At 29.3% G+C, this 16095-nt stretch overlaps 3 protein-coding genes, 1 long non-coding RNA gene and 1 pseudogene across 7 annotated transcripts; 3 read left to right on the top strand and 2 right to left on the bottom strand.

Moving 5' to 3' along the window:
* Window positions 1–40: 40 nt before the first annotated feature.
* LOC100571587 (V-type proton ATPase subunit G) lies at window positions 41–1812 on the bottom strand. Its single transcript, XM_003245594.2, has 3 exons — window positions 1556–1812; window positions 358–458; window positions 41–289 (listed from the first exon to the last, which is right to left on the bottom strand). The coding sequence occupies exons 1-3, from the start codon at window positions 1635–1637 to the stop codon at window positions 107–109; spliced, it is 366 nt and encodes a 121-aa protein (XP_003245642.1). The 5' UTR covers window positions 1638–1812; the 3' UTR covers window positions 41–106.
* A 218-nt stretch (window positions 1813–2030) lies between these two features.
* Window positions 2031–3068, top strand: LOC100167613 (annotated as a pseudogene).
* A 182-nt stretch (window positions 3069–3250) lies between these two features.
* LOC107884181 lies at window positions 3251–3712 on the top strand. The gene is made up of 2 exons (XR_001679758.2): window positions 3251–3522; window positions 3588–3712. It is a non-coding gene; the product is annotated as an uncharacterized LOC107884181 (long non-coding RNA).
* A 632-nt stretch (window positions 3713–4344) lies between these two features.
* LOC100165582 (3-hydroxyisobutyryl-CoA hydrolase, mitochondrial-like) lies at window positions 4345–8853 on the bottom strand. Of its 3 annotated transcripts, none has more exons than XM_016805794.2 (3): window positions 8827–8853; window positions 4690–5680; window positions 4345–4626 (listed from the first exon to the last, which is right to left on the bottom strand). In XM_016805794.2, the coding sequence occupies exons 1-3, from the start codon at window positions 8836–8838 to the stop codon at window positions 4493–4495; spliced, it is 1137 nt and encodes a 378-aa protein (XP_016661283.1). In that variant the 5' UTR covers window positions 8839–8853; the 3' UTR covers window positions 4345–4492.
* A 319-nt stretch (window positions 8854–9172) lies between these two features.
* On the top strand, window positions 9173–10327 carry LOC100571875 (frataxin homolog, mitochondrial). Of its 2 annotated transcripts, none has more exons than XM_016805800.2 (3): window positions 9173–9650; window positions 9734–9848; window positions 9963–10100. In XM_016805800.2, exons 1-3 carry the CDS (start codon window positions 9439–9441, stop codon window positions 10020–10022), a joined length of 387 nt encoding a protein of 128 aa, XP_016661289.1. In that variant the 5' UTR covers window positions 9173–9438; the 3' UTR covers window positions 10023–10100. The 2 variants fall into 2 exon arrangements, with proteins under 2 accessions (XP_016661289.1, XP_003245643.1); XM_003245595.4 differs by having other exon boundaries at window positions 9179–9650; window positions 9938–10327.
* The last annotated feature ends 5768 nt before the right edge of the window (window positions 10328–16095 follow it).

Genomic DNA, 16095 nt, shown 5'->3' with positions numbered 1-16095 from the left:
TATGGAATGTTTCAGTGAAACGGAAAACTAAAACCCAAAATTTTAATTTGTACACCCTTTATATTTTCTTATATGGAATTGAAAAAAAAATACTATGACACACATATCATTCTTTGTTAGCTGTAGCTTTGAAATTTTTTTGCAGCTCTGGTTTAATGTCATTAACCAGTTCAAGAATTTGATCAATGACTGCCTGCTTGTTAACAATTACGGCCTTATTCATCTCTTCAATCTTTATTTTAGTGTCAGCATCTATTCTTGCAGCAACATCTTCGCGAGAACCCATATGCTAAATTTGTAAATGAAAAAAATCATTTTTGAGTCCATATCTATTATATTATGCAATTAAATATTTACTTTAATTTCAAATTCCTTGAACTGTTTTTCCCTTTCTTGTCTGTATTTTTCAATTTCATCTTGAGCTTCTTCTTTGGCCTGCTTTAAACGTCTTGCTTTACCTAGAAATAAGTATAAAATAATATGCTTTTATGCCAACATCAAAATTAGGTAAGATACAGTGGAGTGAATGTTTTTCTATTTTAAAGCAATCATAAGATATTGAATTCAAAAATCAACTGAACAAATCCTTGGTCAAAAAATAAATGACAACTGAGAACATTTTAATAAATATAATCAATAGAATAAACAAATGTACCAGAGTTAAAATATCAAATCTAGAGGTGCTAATTTAGTAGTACAACTTTTAGGTAGGTACTTCCTAAATGAATAAAAAATGTTTATTACACTCATACCCATTGGCGCAAATAGGTGGGAGCTTGGGGGGACTAAGTCCCCCCCACATTTCTGCCAAGTCCCCCCAGTTCAAAAGTCAGTTATTAGTACTGAGCATATATAATTTTTAGAAAATATTATAGGAGGGGCTTTAGTCCCCCCAAAATAATTTGACTATTTGCGCCTATGCTCATACCTGGTTGCATAGAACATAGATTGATTATTTATTATGTTTTAAAGGACCTATTATGAACCACTAAATCAAGTTTAACGGATTATTAGCTCATTAATTATTTAGTGATTGTTTATGTAACATGGCATCAGAATCTCAAACAAACACTGATGTTTAACAAGTATACTATTAAAACTGATTAAATATTATTATTAATGAGAACCCTAGTAAAAACCACGCCTACTAAACCTAATGTACTAAACAGAAACGTTGATTTTATACTAAGTATATTAGTATATTAGTATATTAATAAATATACATCATAAATAACTATTTTGTTTAATAACTTGGAATGATATTATAGATTAAAAAAAATGGTATTATATTCGAGATAATTGTTTACAAAACACAAATAATTTTGAAAAAGTACAAGGTGTGGCTTTTGGTAAGCCCGTCCGAACAGCTCATCAAAATATATAGGTACCTGCCTACTAAAAAAACCCTATTATGAAAACGAAAAATAATTGGCAAATCGTATTGAAACGTACAAGGTAATTAATGGGTTTATTTTTAATTGGAAACTACCTAATGCCTAATATCTTGTATCAGATGGTTATCAGCCACACCTTAAATTGTCGACTAGGTACTTACGTTTCTTGGCTTCAGCTACTTTTTCCGCAGCCCTCTTTTCGGCAGCCAACAGTTGTTGGATTCCTTGAGTTTGGCTGGCCATCACGACGACTGATTAAAAACAATTTATTTTTTAAAACAATTTTCTTATTATGTAATACAGGAACGAACAGCACTCAGCAGAGAAGAGCTGATGATATGGGAACAGGAGCGCCTGCAGCCTACCGCTTAATAGTTTAGTATATTACTTATCTGTACGTCGTACTACTGTACATAAATGGGGAATAGGCGATTGGGATTGGCGAAATAAATGGGTGTAGCCAACGGGCCAAGGTCTCGAAAAAACAATCAGCTGACCACCGACTTGATGATTTCCTTTTGAATTATACAATCCATGAACAACTGTAATCACTTATTGGTGAATGATAACAACTGTCAACTACAGAACTTTGAACTTTCTGCGGTGTCGACGTGCGCTATCAGTACAATGGTAATTAGTAAATCGAAAATTCAAAATATCCTTTTAGGGACATTTCGGCTCGGAATAATTGTTAAATAATTTAAAATTAATTAATAATAATTCACGGATAGTATCTCCGTTGTACAGTTATTTTAGTTAACAACTTAACCGTAGTATAGTTAACAGGCAATAGTGAGATAGGCCCAAAGGTACCATATTTATAATATTTATAGCTGCGTCGGCTTATAAGTTGGTATTCAGTTCTTCATTTTTAAAATATTAAATCATGTCATTTGAAAATCTGGCCAATGATCCGTTGTAAGTGCACACCATTTAGCTTATGAGGATTTATCTATTGCTCGATTATATTTAGTAATAATAGATAATTAATTTGTTTTACTTTTAGTTTTGTTTCGGGATTAGAGCTGTTGAACAATGTCGATGACAAGAAGTTTGTTCGTTTGGTTGACAAGATGATACAAGATTTTGAACCCAATCGATTGTCTTCGTTTTCAGAACTTGAACTAGCATCCATGAAAAAATCTTTGAAATTGAACAATAACCAATGTCAGTGTTTACTGAATTGTTTAAACCAACTATTGAAAGAAGTTAATATATTATTGTTTGAAAATCAAATAATTTCCTAAACTTATTTTTTTAATAATTTATTTATTCAGGTTATAAGTGATGTGACAAAACCTTTGGTACTAAAAAATGTGTTGTCTACACTATTTTCGTTAAATGGGAGAAAAGTTGAATTATTTTGTGAATGTTGGTCTAAAAATGCTGAACAAGTTGTGTCTAGGCTTCAACAAAACTTTACTCATTCATACAGGGTAATTATAGTTTTATTATATTTCATCAATATATTACAAATTTAAACCATTTTTTTTTATTAAGTTAAAGGACGTAAATTGGGCTTTGAATATTTCATCAAATGTTGGAATCGAATTATCTGATCCAGAACCTAGATGTTTAATAGAGTTAAAAGTTGAAGACAGCCAATATCATAATGAACCTATAATCAAAGAAATTATTTTGGATTTAAATGAAAGAGAGTTGAAGAAACTCTACGATACATTAGAAACAATTAAAGTAAAACTAGATTCACTTTCGGATTAATAAGGGTTAATTAGAATATATTATTAAATATTTGTATTTATTCACTTTAATAATATCAGCTACAGTAATTACTAATTATATTTAATGCTTAGTATAAGTATTAAACCTTTATAAAAATTTAGCCAACCATAGTTTATTATAATTTGTTGATTATATATTTTATTTTTTTAATTATATAATTGTTGTTATATACCAATAATTTTATGTTTACAAAAATGAATACATTTTTGTGCACAAACTATAGACCTTATGGCTTATACCAATATACAGAACATAGTAATACTTTCAACAGTAGAATAATCTGCGCTGCTTAGGGTTGTCCCAGTAAACTACACAAGCACACTAGGAATATAAGGGATTGTTTCATTTAAAATGCCATCGTGCGTGTTACAATCTACAATATAAGGTAATTATTTAGTATATATAAGGATATAATGTTTATATATTAAATATTAATATTTTTTATTATAGAAATGGTATAAAACAATACATCTGAATATTTGATAGTTTCTCATTGTACTGTGTCCATAATTGTATTTTATCTTATTGTGTTTTAATAACAAATATTTTGATCAAACGGAATGGCATCACTGCAAGCTCTGGTAGGAAATTTCAGACTGGATGTTCTTTCTAATGTTTATACATTTATAGATTTATATTTATTAATTAAATAAATTATTTTGTCACGCAAACTAAAATATTAAATAGTTGAATTTATTTAATATTGGATACTATGGAAAATAAATTATTAATTCTAGGTACATATCAAAGGCGGATTTATTAATGATTTATTTATGGTTAAGTCTTCATTATACTTTATAGTTTATATATCAATCATAAATATTCCTACTCCCCCCCCCCTCTTAAACAAGCTTCAGATCCTTCCATACGTACTATATAAAAATGACTTCAGCACATTGAGGCTACAATAATATTTACAACAATGTCAGTAGGTACTAGGTACTCAGTTTTAATTTGTATTGGGATTTGAAAACATATTTCAATTGAATTATAGTATTAATTGATGGTACCTACATGATTGTTGCTCATTCATCTAAAATCTATAAAGATCTAAAGGATCATATTTTAGAAATTATATAAAACATTTTAACAATTAACTCAATAGAACAATTCCACAATTATTGTATTAATATGTATACATTTCATAAATTATAGGTGTAATTTGTATTAAATTTGTCCTGATTAGCATACCAACAAAACAATCAAATTTGTAAATTAAAAAATTATATTTAGTCTGTTTGCACATATATTTATTATTTAAAACAAGTTTAAAAGTATATTATAAAAAAATAACAATCATATTAGACAAATTATAGTAAATAAATACCTAGTAAATACTATTATTTGATATTTATTTACGATAATTGCAGCTCTTTATCGTTTGATAATGGCTCAAAATATTTGTCAATAATTTCATCTTTCACTTCTTCCAATGAAGCTGGACACCATTTTGGATTTCTGTCTTTGTCAATCAACAATGCTCGGACTCCTGTACAAAAAAAAACAAAAATGGAAATTACTGTAATAATAACAAAAATTAAACGAAAATTACCTTCGTAAAAGTCGGTAGAATACTTGGCTTCCGTGGACCTGTACGCCAGTCGGTGTTCCATTAGAAGACATTCGTCTAGACTGAGGTTTTTTCCTTTCAAAATCTCTTTTCGCGTGATTTTCAGTCCCGTGGGGCTAACCTCGCTGAGTGTTTTAAGAATCCCTAGCGCCCACTCCGAACCGTCTGTTCTCAGCGCGTCAACAATCGCTTCGACTCTCTCGTGGGAAAATATCGAATCGATTTTTTCGACAAACGGTGCCATGGTGAACTCCACGGCATCCAGATCGTCCGTATTTTCCGCGAGTACGGTGCCCGGGTCCCGAACGTCCTCGATTAGCTTGGCCCGGAGACCGTCGATCTTCGAACTGTGTACGTAATGCGTGGCGATGCCAGCCTTGGCCACGTCGCTGCCCTTCAGCCTGCACCCGGTCAAACCCAACATGACGCCCAGGTGTTTGTCCATCCTGGATAGAAAGTGGCTGCCGCCCACGTCGCAGAACAGCCCGATGGCGGTCTCCGGCATGGCGAACAGCGTCCTCTCGGTGGCCACCCTGTACTTGCCGTGCACGGATATGCCAACGCCGCCACCCATCGTGATGCCGTCGATGAGCGAAACGTACGGGATCTTGGACTTGCCGATCATGCTGTCCACCGAGTATTCGTGCTGGAAGAAGTTTGTGCCCAATTCCAGTGACTTAGCGCCCGGGCCGTTCTCTGTGATGGATTTCACGTCGCCACCGGCACAAAACGCCTTGCCGCCGGCTCCCTGGATGATCACCATCCTCACCAGCGATTCGTACTCCTTGAGTTTCGGTTTGATCTTGACGACCATCGACGTGTTGAGGGCGTTCAGCGCTTTCGGTCTGTTCAACGTAACGATGCCCACGTCGTTTTTGACTTCGAACAGCACGTCGTCCATGCAGGCGGTTGAAAGATTTCGTCTATAGCCCAACAAACGTGTTGAAAACCCGAGGCGAGTCGAACAAATCATCTGCAACAAGAACGACAAATAATAATACAATCATTGTAATTATATCAGGAGGGATAGGTCATAGGTATTATATTAAGTTAAATATTTAACAAATTACATTATTTTGTAAGTAATATAGGTAACGTGCAGTTTAATTATTGTATGAATATAGATTGGTGTTTAAAATTTAAATATATTATTAATTAGAGAAATAGGTACCTAGGTATTAACATAATTACGAATATAGATTAGGTACAAATAGGGATAAGAGACAAAACAATGTGGTTACAGATAATACTTTTTTACTAGGTATAAAATAAAAATATAAGAGAAGCCACAACCGCATAATATGTTGTATCCGTCTTACAAATACGCACAAAGTACAAATTAATACAATAGGTAGGTACTTAGCAAATTTGGGTTCGGTAAAAATAGTAAATCAATTTTTTTGTTGTTACCTAATAATAGTTAGATTTAATATTAAAGAGAATCGACACAATACGTCAATACTACCTATATAAATATATAATATTCAAATCTTGTAGGTTTTGATTGATATTTTAATTTTTTATCGATTTATGAGTTTCTGAGCAATTTATTGTTACAAAATATATTGTTGGGTATGGCGTTTTCAGACCTCAAATAAATTGTATCTATCAAAGATATTATATTATAGGTACTAGTGTACTACCTTCTATTATGCTGTATAGCCGAATATAGGTACTATAAAAATAGGTACCCAGATGGTCAGATAACAAAAATGTATTAGTCAAATAGTGGCCTAATTCTTACAAAATATTTAAAAATAATAAAACATTATTAACCAAACTAAATGTTAATTTAATTGTTAATATTAATATTTATGTAAATATACATTTCTGTAGTATCCATCGATTTTACCTTGGTTTTAAGTAGGGGTCGTGGTTGTGAACGGGTAATAGAATACACGGGTACACGGAACCCGGGCAGGCGGGTAAAAATTATATTAAAGCCCGTGTTTTTAATACCCGTGTATATCCGTGTATAATACCCGCGTACATTGCATATTAATTCAGAATTCAAAAATACTTTATGTTAAGTTATGTATATTCAAATAATTGGTTATTTATTAATAATAAAAATTGTATAGCACTCGATTACTTACCTACCTATTATTTAAGTATGTTATGAATATCTAAAAGTTTTGCTTGAAAAAAACAATATAATATGATATGCTCTGTTATATTGAGTTCAGAAAGTGGAGAAATCGTTAAGTCAGAACTGCAAAGTACTTAAATACAATTGTATTTGAGTTGTAAATATATGAGTATTTTAGCTCACGGGTATTTAAATACACGGGTATACACGGGTACTTTTATTACACGGGTATCCGTGTAGTTCACTACACGTGTAATCGAGACCTCTAGTTTTAAGTGCAAACGTTGCGAAATATTCTTCATAGTAGTGTTAAGTATCGTTTTTACCATAACTAAGGGGACGCGTAAAATTCCTAAAACATTTCTTCAGACCCATATTTAACTTTTTTAACAGTTACATATTTTATCCCGAATTTCGAATGATGAATAATATATACACCATAGACTACATATTATATGGACTGAGCGTCCCCCATAGTCTATACCGGCTATACCAATAGGTTACCAATAGTGAATAGGGTGCTAAAATTATTAAAAAAAAGATAGTCAACACCTGAGTAATATATAATATGGTCCTGACTACCAGCTAAGGTGTATACAGTATGCTATCGAACCCGGGACCAACGCCGGCTTCGCCACTCAGCCATTATCGATACTATTCTTATCATTGAGGATAAAATAGCACAAATAATACATAAAAATAAAACAATATCGTAATTTTTAACATTATAGAACAAGCCAAGGCCAACCTAGGGGTGCTAAGTTTAATACCAGCTACTCAAAGCTCCTCTCCTCCCTCCTTTTGACCCTTACTTCATTGCGACAATGTCTGGATACTGAAATACTTTTTCACATTTTTTTTTAATTGTTTTTTTAAATTCCTACTAACTGCTTGTCATTGGTATTGTATACTAGTATACTTACATTTTTATTTTCTGATGGTTCATCTTATTTTATTTTAATGGTAATAATTTCGTAAATTGTGATTCAAAGCAATAATTGAACATAAAAAGATAAAACAATAGTGTTATAATGTGAATAGGTATTATTGTTGTTTTGAAATGACACAATATAATTCTATAGAATTATTAATTATAACTTTTAAATTATATTGTAGGTGAACCATCAAAGGTGCAAATAGAGGGGATTTAAAGGCTGAGTGCCTCCCCTAATATTTCGTAATTTTTTTGAAGCTTATTCAATATTATTAATTATTATTAAAACGTGCTTCAGCCCCAAACACTATTTACCACTATGACCTTTGTACGCCATCACTATACAGATGATAAATATTTGGAACAAACTATTAGTTATTTTTTAGCAAAGTCCAAAGTGTAATAACTTGAAAAATAATATAATATTTTATGGAAATTAAAATTTAATTTTGTTTTTAGAATGTTTTTCAAATATTTGTAAACAATTTAACAATTTTCAAATATTACTTATTAGTTATTTACTAAAAATACATTGGCTAACATTTTTGTATTTTACATAGAATTTTAAGTATCCTTTACTGGCTTTACTTATCATCGGATAAGTCACAAACTAGAAATTCGCTAAACTATACCGGTTTAAAATTATCCCACATCATCCCGCACCTTGATAATGAACTATGTAAATGATATGGTCCAAACATCCCGGTGCATTATTTTTCACACCGATTTAGTATAACGCATTTCTAGAACATCTACAGGGAAGGTATTTTATTAGAAAGTAAATCAAAAACCTTATAATAATATAAACATTTTACAAGATTAATTTTTTCATATTTTTATCATTACTTCTTAAAGAATTTAGTTGATCAGTATAGCAGTGTTAAAGTTACTATGTAGTAGAGGTACTTACCTTTTTATTTGAATATCTACAATGAGTTGTGTATAATTTGAATAAAACTAAGTGCCGACTAATAATTAATAGGTATGAAAATAAAACTAGATTAATTATTTATGGTTATGGAAATGTATAGATGCACTAGGTATTACAATTATTATTAATATGATAATTTATTGTTGAATACTAAATAGGTATTACCAATATTATCATATACTTATTGACTATTGCTTGATTAAAATAATATTATACATATAAATATGGCCCACAGGTATTATCAGCACAGTATTATGTACCTATATAATAAACACTAAATTTATGACTATATTAATAACGTTTTTACAAGATTAAAATCTCCTAAAAAAAAAACTATTACATTTGAATGTTATTTTCATATTATCATTTATTTTTTATCGGTGCTTTAATGTGATATCACAGAATAATATTATTCTGTGGTGATATGCTATAACTGATAAGTTATCTAGAATTCCGGTTATATCACATAAATAATATGGCAAGGTGATAACCGTGATAAACCTAGGACTGCAGCTGCGGTTCACAATATCTTTATTATAACACGATTACAATATGTCATCAGTAATTTTTTTGGTCACTGTGTTCTTTGGCACATATAAAATAGTTGTATCACGATAATATCGTACTTAACCATTTAGCGTCCTTGTCTATGTTGGGATTAAGACACAGATTAAGATTAAAGATATATAAAAACATATTTCCATTTATAGTTTATGCACAACATTTATAATCTGTGCCTGTAGTGTTTAATAACCTTCGATCATTACAAATTTCGGCATGATGTCTTTGAAGCTACTACAATCATTAGTGTCAAAAAATGAATTCTTTATCAAAAAATTACTTAAACAGGAGAATTACCGTCTTATCAATCGACCACAGTTTAAAAATTGCTCGCTTCAACATCAAATGAAATTCAACCCTTGTGGCAAGGGCAACCTCAACATACATAAGTCTTATATGTCTAAACAATTTTCAGTGTCTAATAATCTGTACCTACCCACTATTATAATATTACGATTATACTTACGTCAAATGTAATTGGATATTAACACATAATTTGTTTTTGCTTTAGGACTGAAATAGATTTTGAACAAGCATGCAATGAAACATTAGAATCATTATGTGAATATTTTGAGCAAATTGTTGAAGATAATCCATATCTTGAAAACCCTGATATTTTATTCAGCGTATGTATAATTTAATATATAATATATATACATAATTACAACTTTTTTCAACAAATATATTTTTTAACTTTTCTTATAAAATGTAATAGGATGGTGTATTAACAATTCAATTAGGTGAACCTTATGGCACATATGTTATTAACCGACAGACACCAAATAAACAAATTTGGTTGAGTTCGCCAACAAGTGGTCCAAAACGATATGATTTTAATGGCACAAAATGGATTTACAAACATGATGGTGTCAGCTTACATGAATTACTGACTTCTGAGCTATCTAAACAATTTTCATTTGATGTAAACTTTTCTAAATGCATATTTAGTGGTACTATAAGTAAATAGTTATATTATATAAAATTGTTTATAATATAAAATTATTAAATAAATAATAATTAGTAAATATTTACAAATCTTAGATTAAGTTGTTAAAATTAAAAAATATATATCTTGTTCAAACAGTTACTAATCAAGGATTTTGAATATTGAGTACTTGATTCATTACCTCTCTTCATTTGAAAAACTTGTTAAATTTTTCCTTGAAAGTCAACCATTATTGTTGAATTGCAAAAATATGATAGGCAAAACTGAAAGAATCGTAAATTTCCTAAAACAACAATAGATCCTTTATACTATGTTACATAGTCAACTTAATATTAAATTATTTAAAATAATGCCCCTTGCTAATTATAATGCAAAATAATAATAATAATATAATCATTAATAATGTCAACGTTGACTTCTGAGAGAACATTTTCATGTAGTAAGAAGTAAATTTAATAATGTGACTTATTATTTTTCTTAATTCAATGTAATTTTTTTAGACATTTGTCAATGGTTTAACATTGTCAGCATTCGTGACAAAGTGATTGTTGATCGTAAAGGAGTCATTGATATTATGTCTCAAAAATCAAGCAACTCAAATCGTTTACTTATATGGCTATATTATACTTTATAAACGACAAATAATTTTTTTAAACATTCAAGAAAAAATAATATTAATGAAATTTAACTTGAGATATTTATATTACTTTAAATATTATAGCAATACAATTATTATTAAGCACTAAACTAAGACAACTAGATAAAAAAAAATAGATAAAAATGAACTAGAGCCGAATTAAAAATTCTAAGATTCAGCTCATAATATGTAAATCATAAAAAACTTCACTGGTACTTAAAAGAAAATGCCTTGAATGTTGTAAAAGATATAGAATTTTACTAATATTTGTAAATAATAAATATTAATGCATATAGGTAATATAATTATTAGTTATTACTTATTACCCATATTATAATATAATTAAATACAATTATGACTTATGGTATTTTTGCTTACAAACCAAGTTTTTATAATATGTACTAATTTTAAATATCAATGTAAAAAGTAGAATAATATAGGTGTTATTAAAAAATTAATTTTTATGTATTTGTTTTTATTAAATTGAATTTTTCAGGTAAATATGCATAGCATTATAGGAAAAACCATAATATCATACTATAAGGAGTAGAATATACAAGGTACGAATTTAAGAAAGGGCAAAATATAAAACATGTTGTTTAGTGAGTTGAGGCATTTTAGCTTAATATGATAGTCTGTACTACGTACTATTCGAGCAGTAATAGTAATATTTTAATATAATTGTTGATAGATAGCGCTGAGGTACCTATTCAATTTTTGATTAAAAAAAAAGCTGATCAACTTTTACATTTTTACACATTAAATACATACCTACTAGCACAGATAGATAGCTGAAAAGTATTAATACTTATAGGTACAGTTGCGTGCTCAGGGTGCGGGGGAGGTTAGGGGTTACATCCCCCCCCATATTGTCTTTTTTTGCCGACCTATAGAAAACCACTTATTAGTTATTACAGCTGTTTAGAGTCATTAATTTTTTGGTACTCGTCTTATATGCTACCTACCGCTACTTCGTTGGTGTAGTATGCTACCATAGGCGCAAATAGGGGGGTGATTTAGGTGCTAAGCCTCCCCAAATATGTCCATAGCCCTCCCAAACATTTCCTACATTTTGTTTTAAGCTTATTCAATATTATCAAAGTAAGGCCCTATTAGCCCTATTAATCCCCCCCAAATCTCAAACACTATTTGCGCCTATATGTATGCTACCTACCGCAAAATGATGCCTACCAAAAAACGTTAACTGATTATTGATTAATAACAAATTATCAACGATTTTCATAACAATTAATTACTAAATAATTTATTAATTTACTGTTGTCAAGTACTTTATAATATTTCAATGCGTCATTATATGTTATACATTATACCTATATATTTTTTACATCATCTGAGAAAACTTCTAATAAGTTGTGTTACGTAGTAACGGACCGCCACCATTCTCATTTTAATTGTCTGTCTAACAATTCTGTTGCTCCCCGGGTTTTAATTCCGTATTTAGTTTTGACATGTCTCCATATATATACTTGACCGTTTGTGTTTGTGCACCCGTTGTAGGATCAATAAAAAACTCGGAATGATTGACATTTTCATGATGATAACCTATATCTTTTAAAGTACTATATGCTCGCCATTAATCTAAATAAATAATTGATCTACTTATAATGGCTATTAAGCTATAATTTTGTACACTGTTATAATATGTTATTTATCATAATGATTCAAATGTACTTTCCCGCAATAAAATAAAATAAAAATCACTACGGTAGGTAGCATACTACACACATAGAGTCAAATTTTGATCAATTACGAAAAAAATCACGAAAATGTGCAAATTATTTTGAGTTAGAAATTCATATAAAATTTTATTTTCAAATCTAACTATCTGAGATTTGATAATTTAATACAAGATTCTTCATAAGTTTGTCTACCTTTATCAAAAAAAATGTTTACCGGAAAGTCAAATTAAATTTTTATGAGCGTTTGAAGTTCAAATTTTAACATCATTGGATACTCGATTTCTCATGTAGCGATTTTCGTATATTGTATTTTTTTTTATACCTATAACAAAACATTTTTATTTGTTTGGTCAAAAAGCATGAAAATATAATACATGGCCCCTAATATATTTTTACAATAACAATTGAAAATATTAAAAATACATATTCACAATTTTTTTATAAATATTTAAAGTTTTAATTTCAACAAAATTTATCAAACTAAAAATTTTGAATGTGGGTAAGTGGATGTCACTCTGCTGTACAGTAGGTTATAAGTGGGTCAATGAATAATAGATTGTATTAAACTTGAATTCAATGATATATGATAATTTGTATCCAGGATAAAATAATAAATAAAAACCATTGAAAAACCATTAGCTACTAAAATGATTTAGTAGTTGAAAATGTACCTATAATCTATATATTATATATTAATAACAATAATATAAATATAATAATATACAGTATCCTAGGCTGCCAAACCGTCTCTGCTCAGAACCGTTTTTTGCACACATGATATTTATCATTGCATTTAAATTTACAGACATCCACTTGTAGCCAACTGTACAGCAGAAAGACTTCCACTTATCCGCTTTCTTTTGTTTATCTTATCAAAAAAATGGTGTCCCCCCATTTAAAATTCCTGGGTACGCCATTGTATAGGTAGTACATTTTTAAATTTAAGACTTTTTGAGCGACTATCATAGATCATTAAAATAATTTTTAACATTTTTTAACATTTCGGGGGGGCTGCAACCCACCTCAGCCACCCTGGCTACGCCAACGATATACCTATATAATATATAATATAGGTATATCCACCTTGAGTACAATATTAAGTATATTATAGGTACTAAATACTAATATGTACTATGATATTATGTTGTTGGTAACCTAACAAAAATGGATTAGATACTTAATTCCTATTTATTATATTTGGTCTTATGATTTTTTTTTTAGTGAGTTGTATCTAATTAGTGAGTAGTAACATCAAAAAATTACATTTAGTTACCAAATACCAATCAATATCTTCAAATGAATTGCTTATTATTGACTGAGTACTAGAGTAAAGATCCCAAGAGGGACTGCAGCACACCCACTGCCTCATTGGCCGTATTAAAATATAAAAAAAAATTAACGAATTATTCAGCATTGAAAAATTGAAACGTAAAATGAATATTAGGTAGGTACCTACCTTATGAGTTATGATAGTATTATAATATTAAATAATATTCTAACATACACATACCTAGTACCTACTATGAGGTATATAAAGTGATAAGTGATGACTATTATATTACTATTTTTGCAATCATAGACATGTAATATAGGTACCTCGTTGATTACAAATGTTGGGAAATTGTTTGGGAAAAAATTATTTTTCTTATAATACCTATAAGAAATCTTATATTATAAAGATTCATTTATCAAAGAAAACTCATGTTTTTAAAAATTCGCACTGTAACATTATGCATTACAAAACAATATGTTCACAACTTTTTGCTGTTATATTGTCTTACTTTTATTTATGATAACATACATTTTTAATTTTCATAATCAGAAGAAGACATTTTAGGAGTATTTCAAATATCTAAGTACAATAAAATCAAATTTTGAGAGATAAATTATAATAGTTATAACTTATAACTATTAACTATAGGAGTGGGATTTCGATGCACTTACATTGTTTTTCTAGCTACGTGGTATTCGTTTTTAAGATATACATTGCAGATATAAGAAGTTTTTATTTTGCATTTTTTGACAATTTTTAATTTTAATAATTTAATTTAATAATTTTTTAAGGCATTTTAGGGTTTTTGGGACATTTTGAAAAAATTCTAGTTTAAAAAAAATTAATTTTAAGATTTTTGCTTAAAAAAGTAACTTTGTAGCGTCCTAACAAGGATTTTAGTTAATCGAATATTAGTACTTAATAGGTAATCGTAATTGTACTGATTCATACAATTATTGTAGGTACGACGTAAAAATTAAGATTAAAACACTATGTCACTATAGGTACTAGGTAGGTTAGTGTTAAGTACCTATTTATTACCAAATACCATTTTACCATAAACATTTTACATAGTGTAATCTATTTTTTTTAAATTTATTAAACTTAAACTTTTAAAATTTAAAATTGATTTGGCGTAATATCTTATATTTTACTCTTGCATTCTATAACTTGTTATAAACATAACTACATAAGTATCTACCTATTAATTTTAATGTACTGTAATTCCTGTAGGAATTAACTCTATTATTGTGAATAAATACCTAGATTTTTATTGAACACTGTATGGGTACCTACTTCGTACCTGTATATTTTTGGGTAAGTTATTAGGGCGTTACTTATTAATTTTAGATGCAATTTAATACTCATTCATATTTTACGCTGAGTCTTCTGTGACAGCGTGACTTGAAAATTATTAAGTTGACTCTGACTCGGTGTAATTATTAATTGACCTCGACCACTCAGAAATCAACACTATAAAGTATAATAAATAATAATTATACCTACTCTAAACGCTAAATGCTCTAGTAATTTTATGGGGCCTTTCAAGTTCCCGATAATGAGTCTATAGGTGTAGATACAGTGTTTCCGCGGCGGTGTGAAAATACCGTGAAAAATATAATAAATAATATAGGTATTAAATAAATGTTTAGTACTTAATGTTTATATTAAATGATTACCTACATAATATAGTAATATATTATTGCTTTATTCTAAATTATTACACATTATATTAAATAATTGGGTGGGATTCAGAGGCACCGCAATACTGCATACTGCATAGGTATACTTTAAATCAAGGAAAAAATTTGGGCAATTGTAAGGGGTCACTGTAATGGATGGTGTTAAATTTGGATTCAATGATATAATATGGATTAATAAAATACAGCATTTTAAAATACAAAATATTTAAAAAAAAATTCGCCCTAACACTTAAGTTTTTTTTAAATCACTTGCCCGAATGCATTATGCTAAATGCTCAAACACAATGCAATTTATCAAAATTCGCCCAAATGCAAACTGCCTGAATTTTTGGCCGTAGCCATTTTCCTCCAAAAACGAGATACCGTTTTCCTCCAATAAATAATGAAATAGTTAATACAAATAATTTATGCATAGCAAAAAAAATCGATTTATTTTTTTGGTGATGGCAAATGATTTGGATGTACATTTTTGTGTAATTCATCGGCTACTATTTCATCAGTTTTATTATATAGTGTATAATATAACTGCTTGACAAGTAGTCAAACAACATCGACAACGTGATAATCTAGATTTTAACTCATATGCTAAAAAATATTTGTAACCATCATGAATT

The sequence above is a fragment of the Acyrthosiphon pisum genome, chromosome A1 (genome assembly GCF_005508785.2).
Source record: "Acyrthosiphon pisum isolate AL4f chromosome A1, pea_aphid_22Mar2018_4r6ur, whole genome shotgun sequence".
Lineage (NCBI taxonomy): Eukaryota > Metazoa > Arthropoda > Insecta > Hemiptera > Aphididae > Acyrthosiphon > Acyrthosiphon pisum.
Note: the sequence above shows the minus strand (reverse complement) of the source record. Positions and strands in the feature narration are given on the sequence as shown.

Coding starts and splice junctions, on each gene's coding strand:
- LOC100165582 (XM_008186489.2), bottom strand. CDS start 8,431: ATGTTTGGACCATATCATTTACATAGTTCATTATCAAGGTGCGGGATG. Junction 5,681..8,362: donor TGTGGGATAATTTTAAACCG/GTATAGTTTAGC, acceptor TTCTTGTTGCAG/ATGATTTGTTCGACTCGCCT. Junction 4,627..4,689: donor TTCTACCGACTTTTACGAAG/GTAATTTTCGTT, acceptor TTTTTTGTACAG/GAGTCCGAGCATTGTTGATT.
- LOC100571587 (XM_003245594.2), bottom strand. CDS start 1,637: ATGGCCAGCCAAACTCAAGGAATCCAACAACTGTTGGCTGCCGAAAAG. Junction 459..1,555: donor AGTAGCTGAAGCCAAGAAAC/GTAAGTACCTAG, acceptor ACTTATTTCTAG/GTAAAGCAAGACGTTTAAAG. Junction 290..357: donor TCAAGGAATTTGAAATTAAA/GTAAATATTTAA, acceptor TTACAAATTTAG/CATATGGGTTCTCGCGAAGA.
- LOC100571875 (XM_003245595.4), top strand. CDS start 9,439: ATGATGTCTTTGAAGCTACTACAATCATTAGTGTCAAAAAATGAATTC. Junction 9,651..9,733: donor TTTTCAGTGTCTAATAATCT/GTACCTACCCAC, acceptor TTTTTGCTTTAG/GACTGAAATAGATTTTGAAC. Junction 9,849..9,937: donor ACCCTGATATTTTATTCAGC/GTATGTATAATT, acceptor AAAATGTAATAG/GATGGTGTATTAACAATTCA.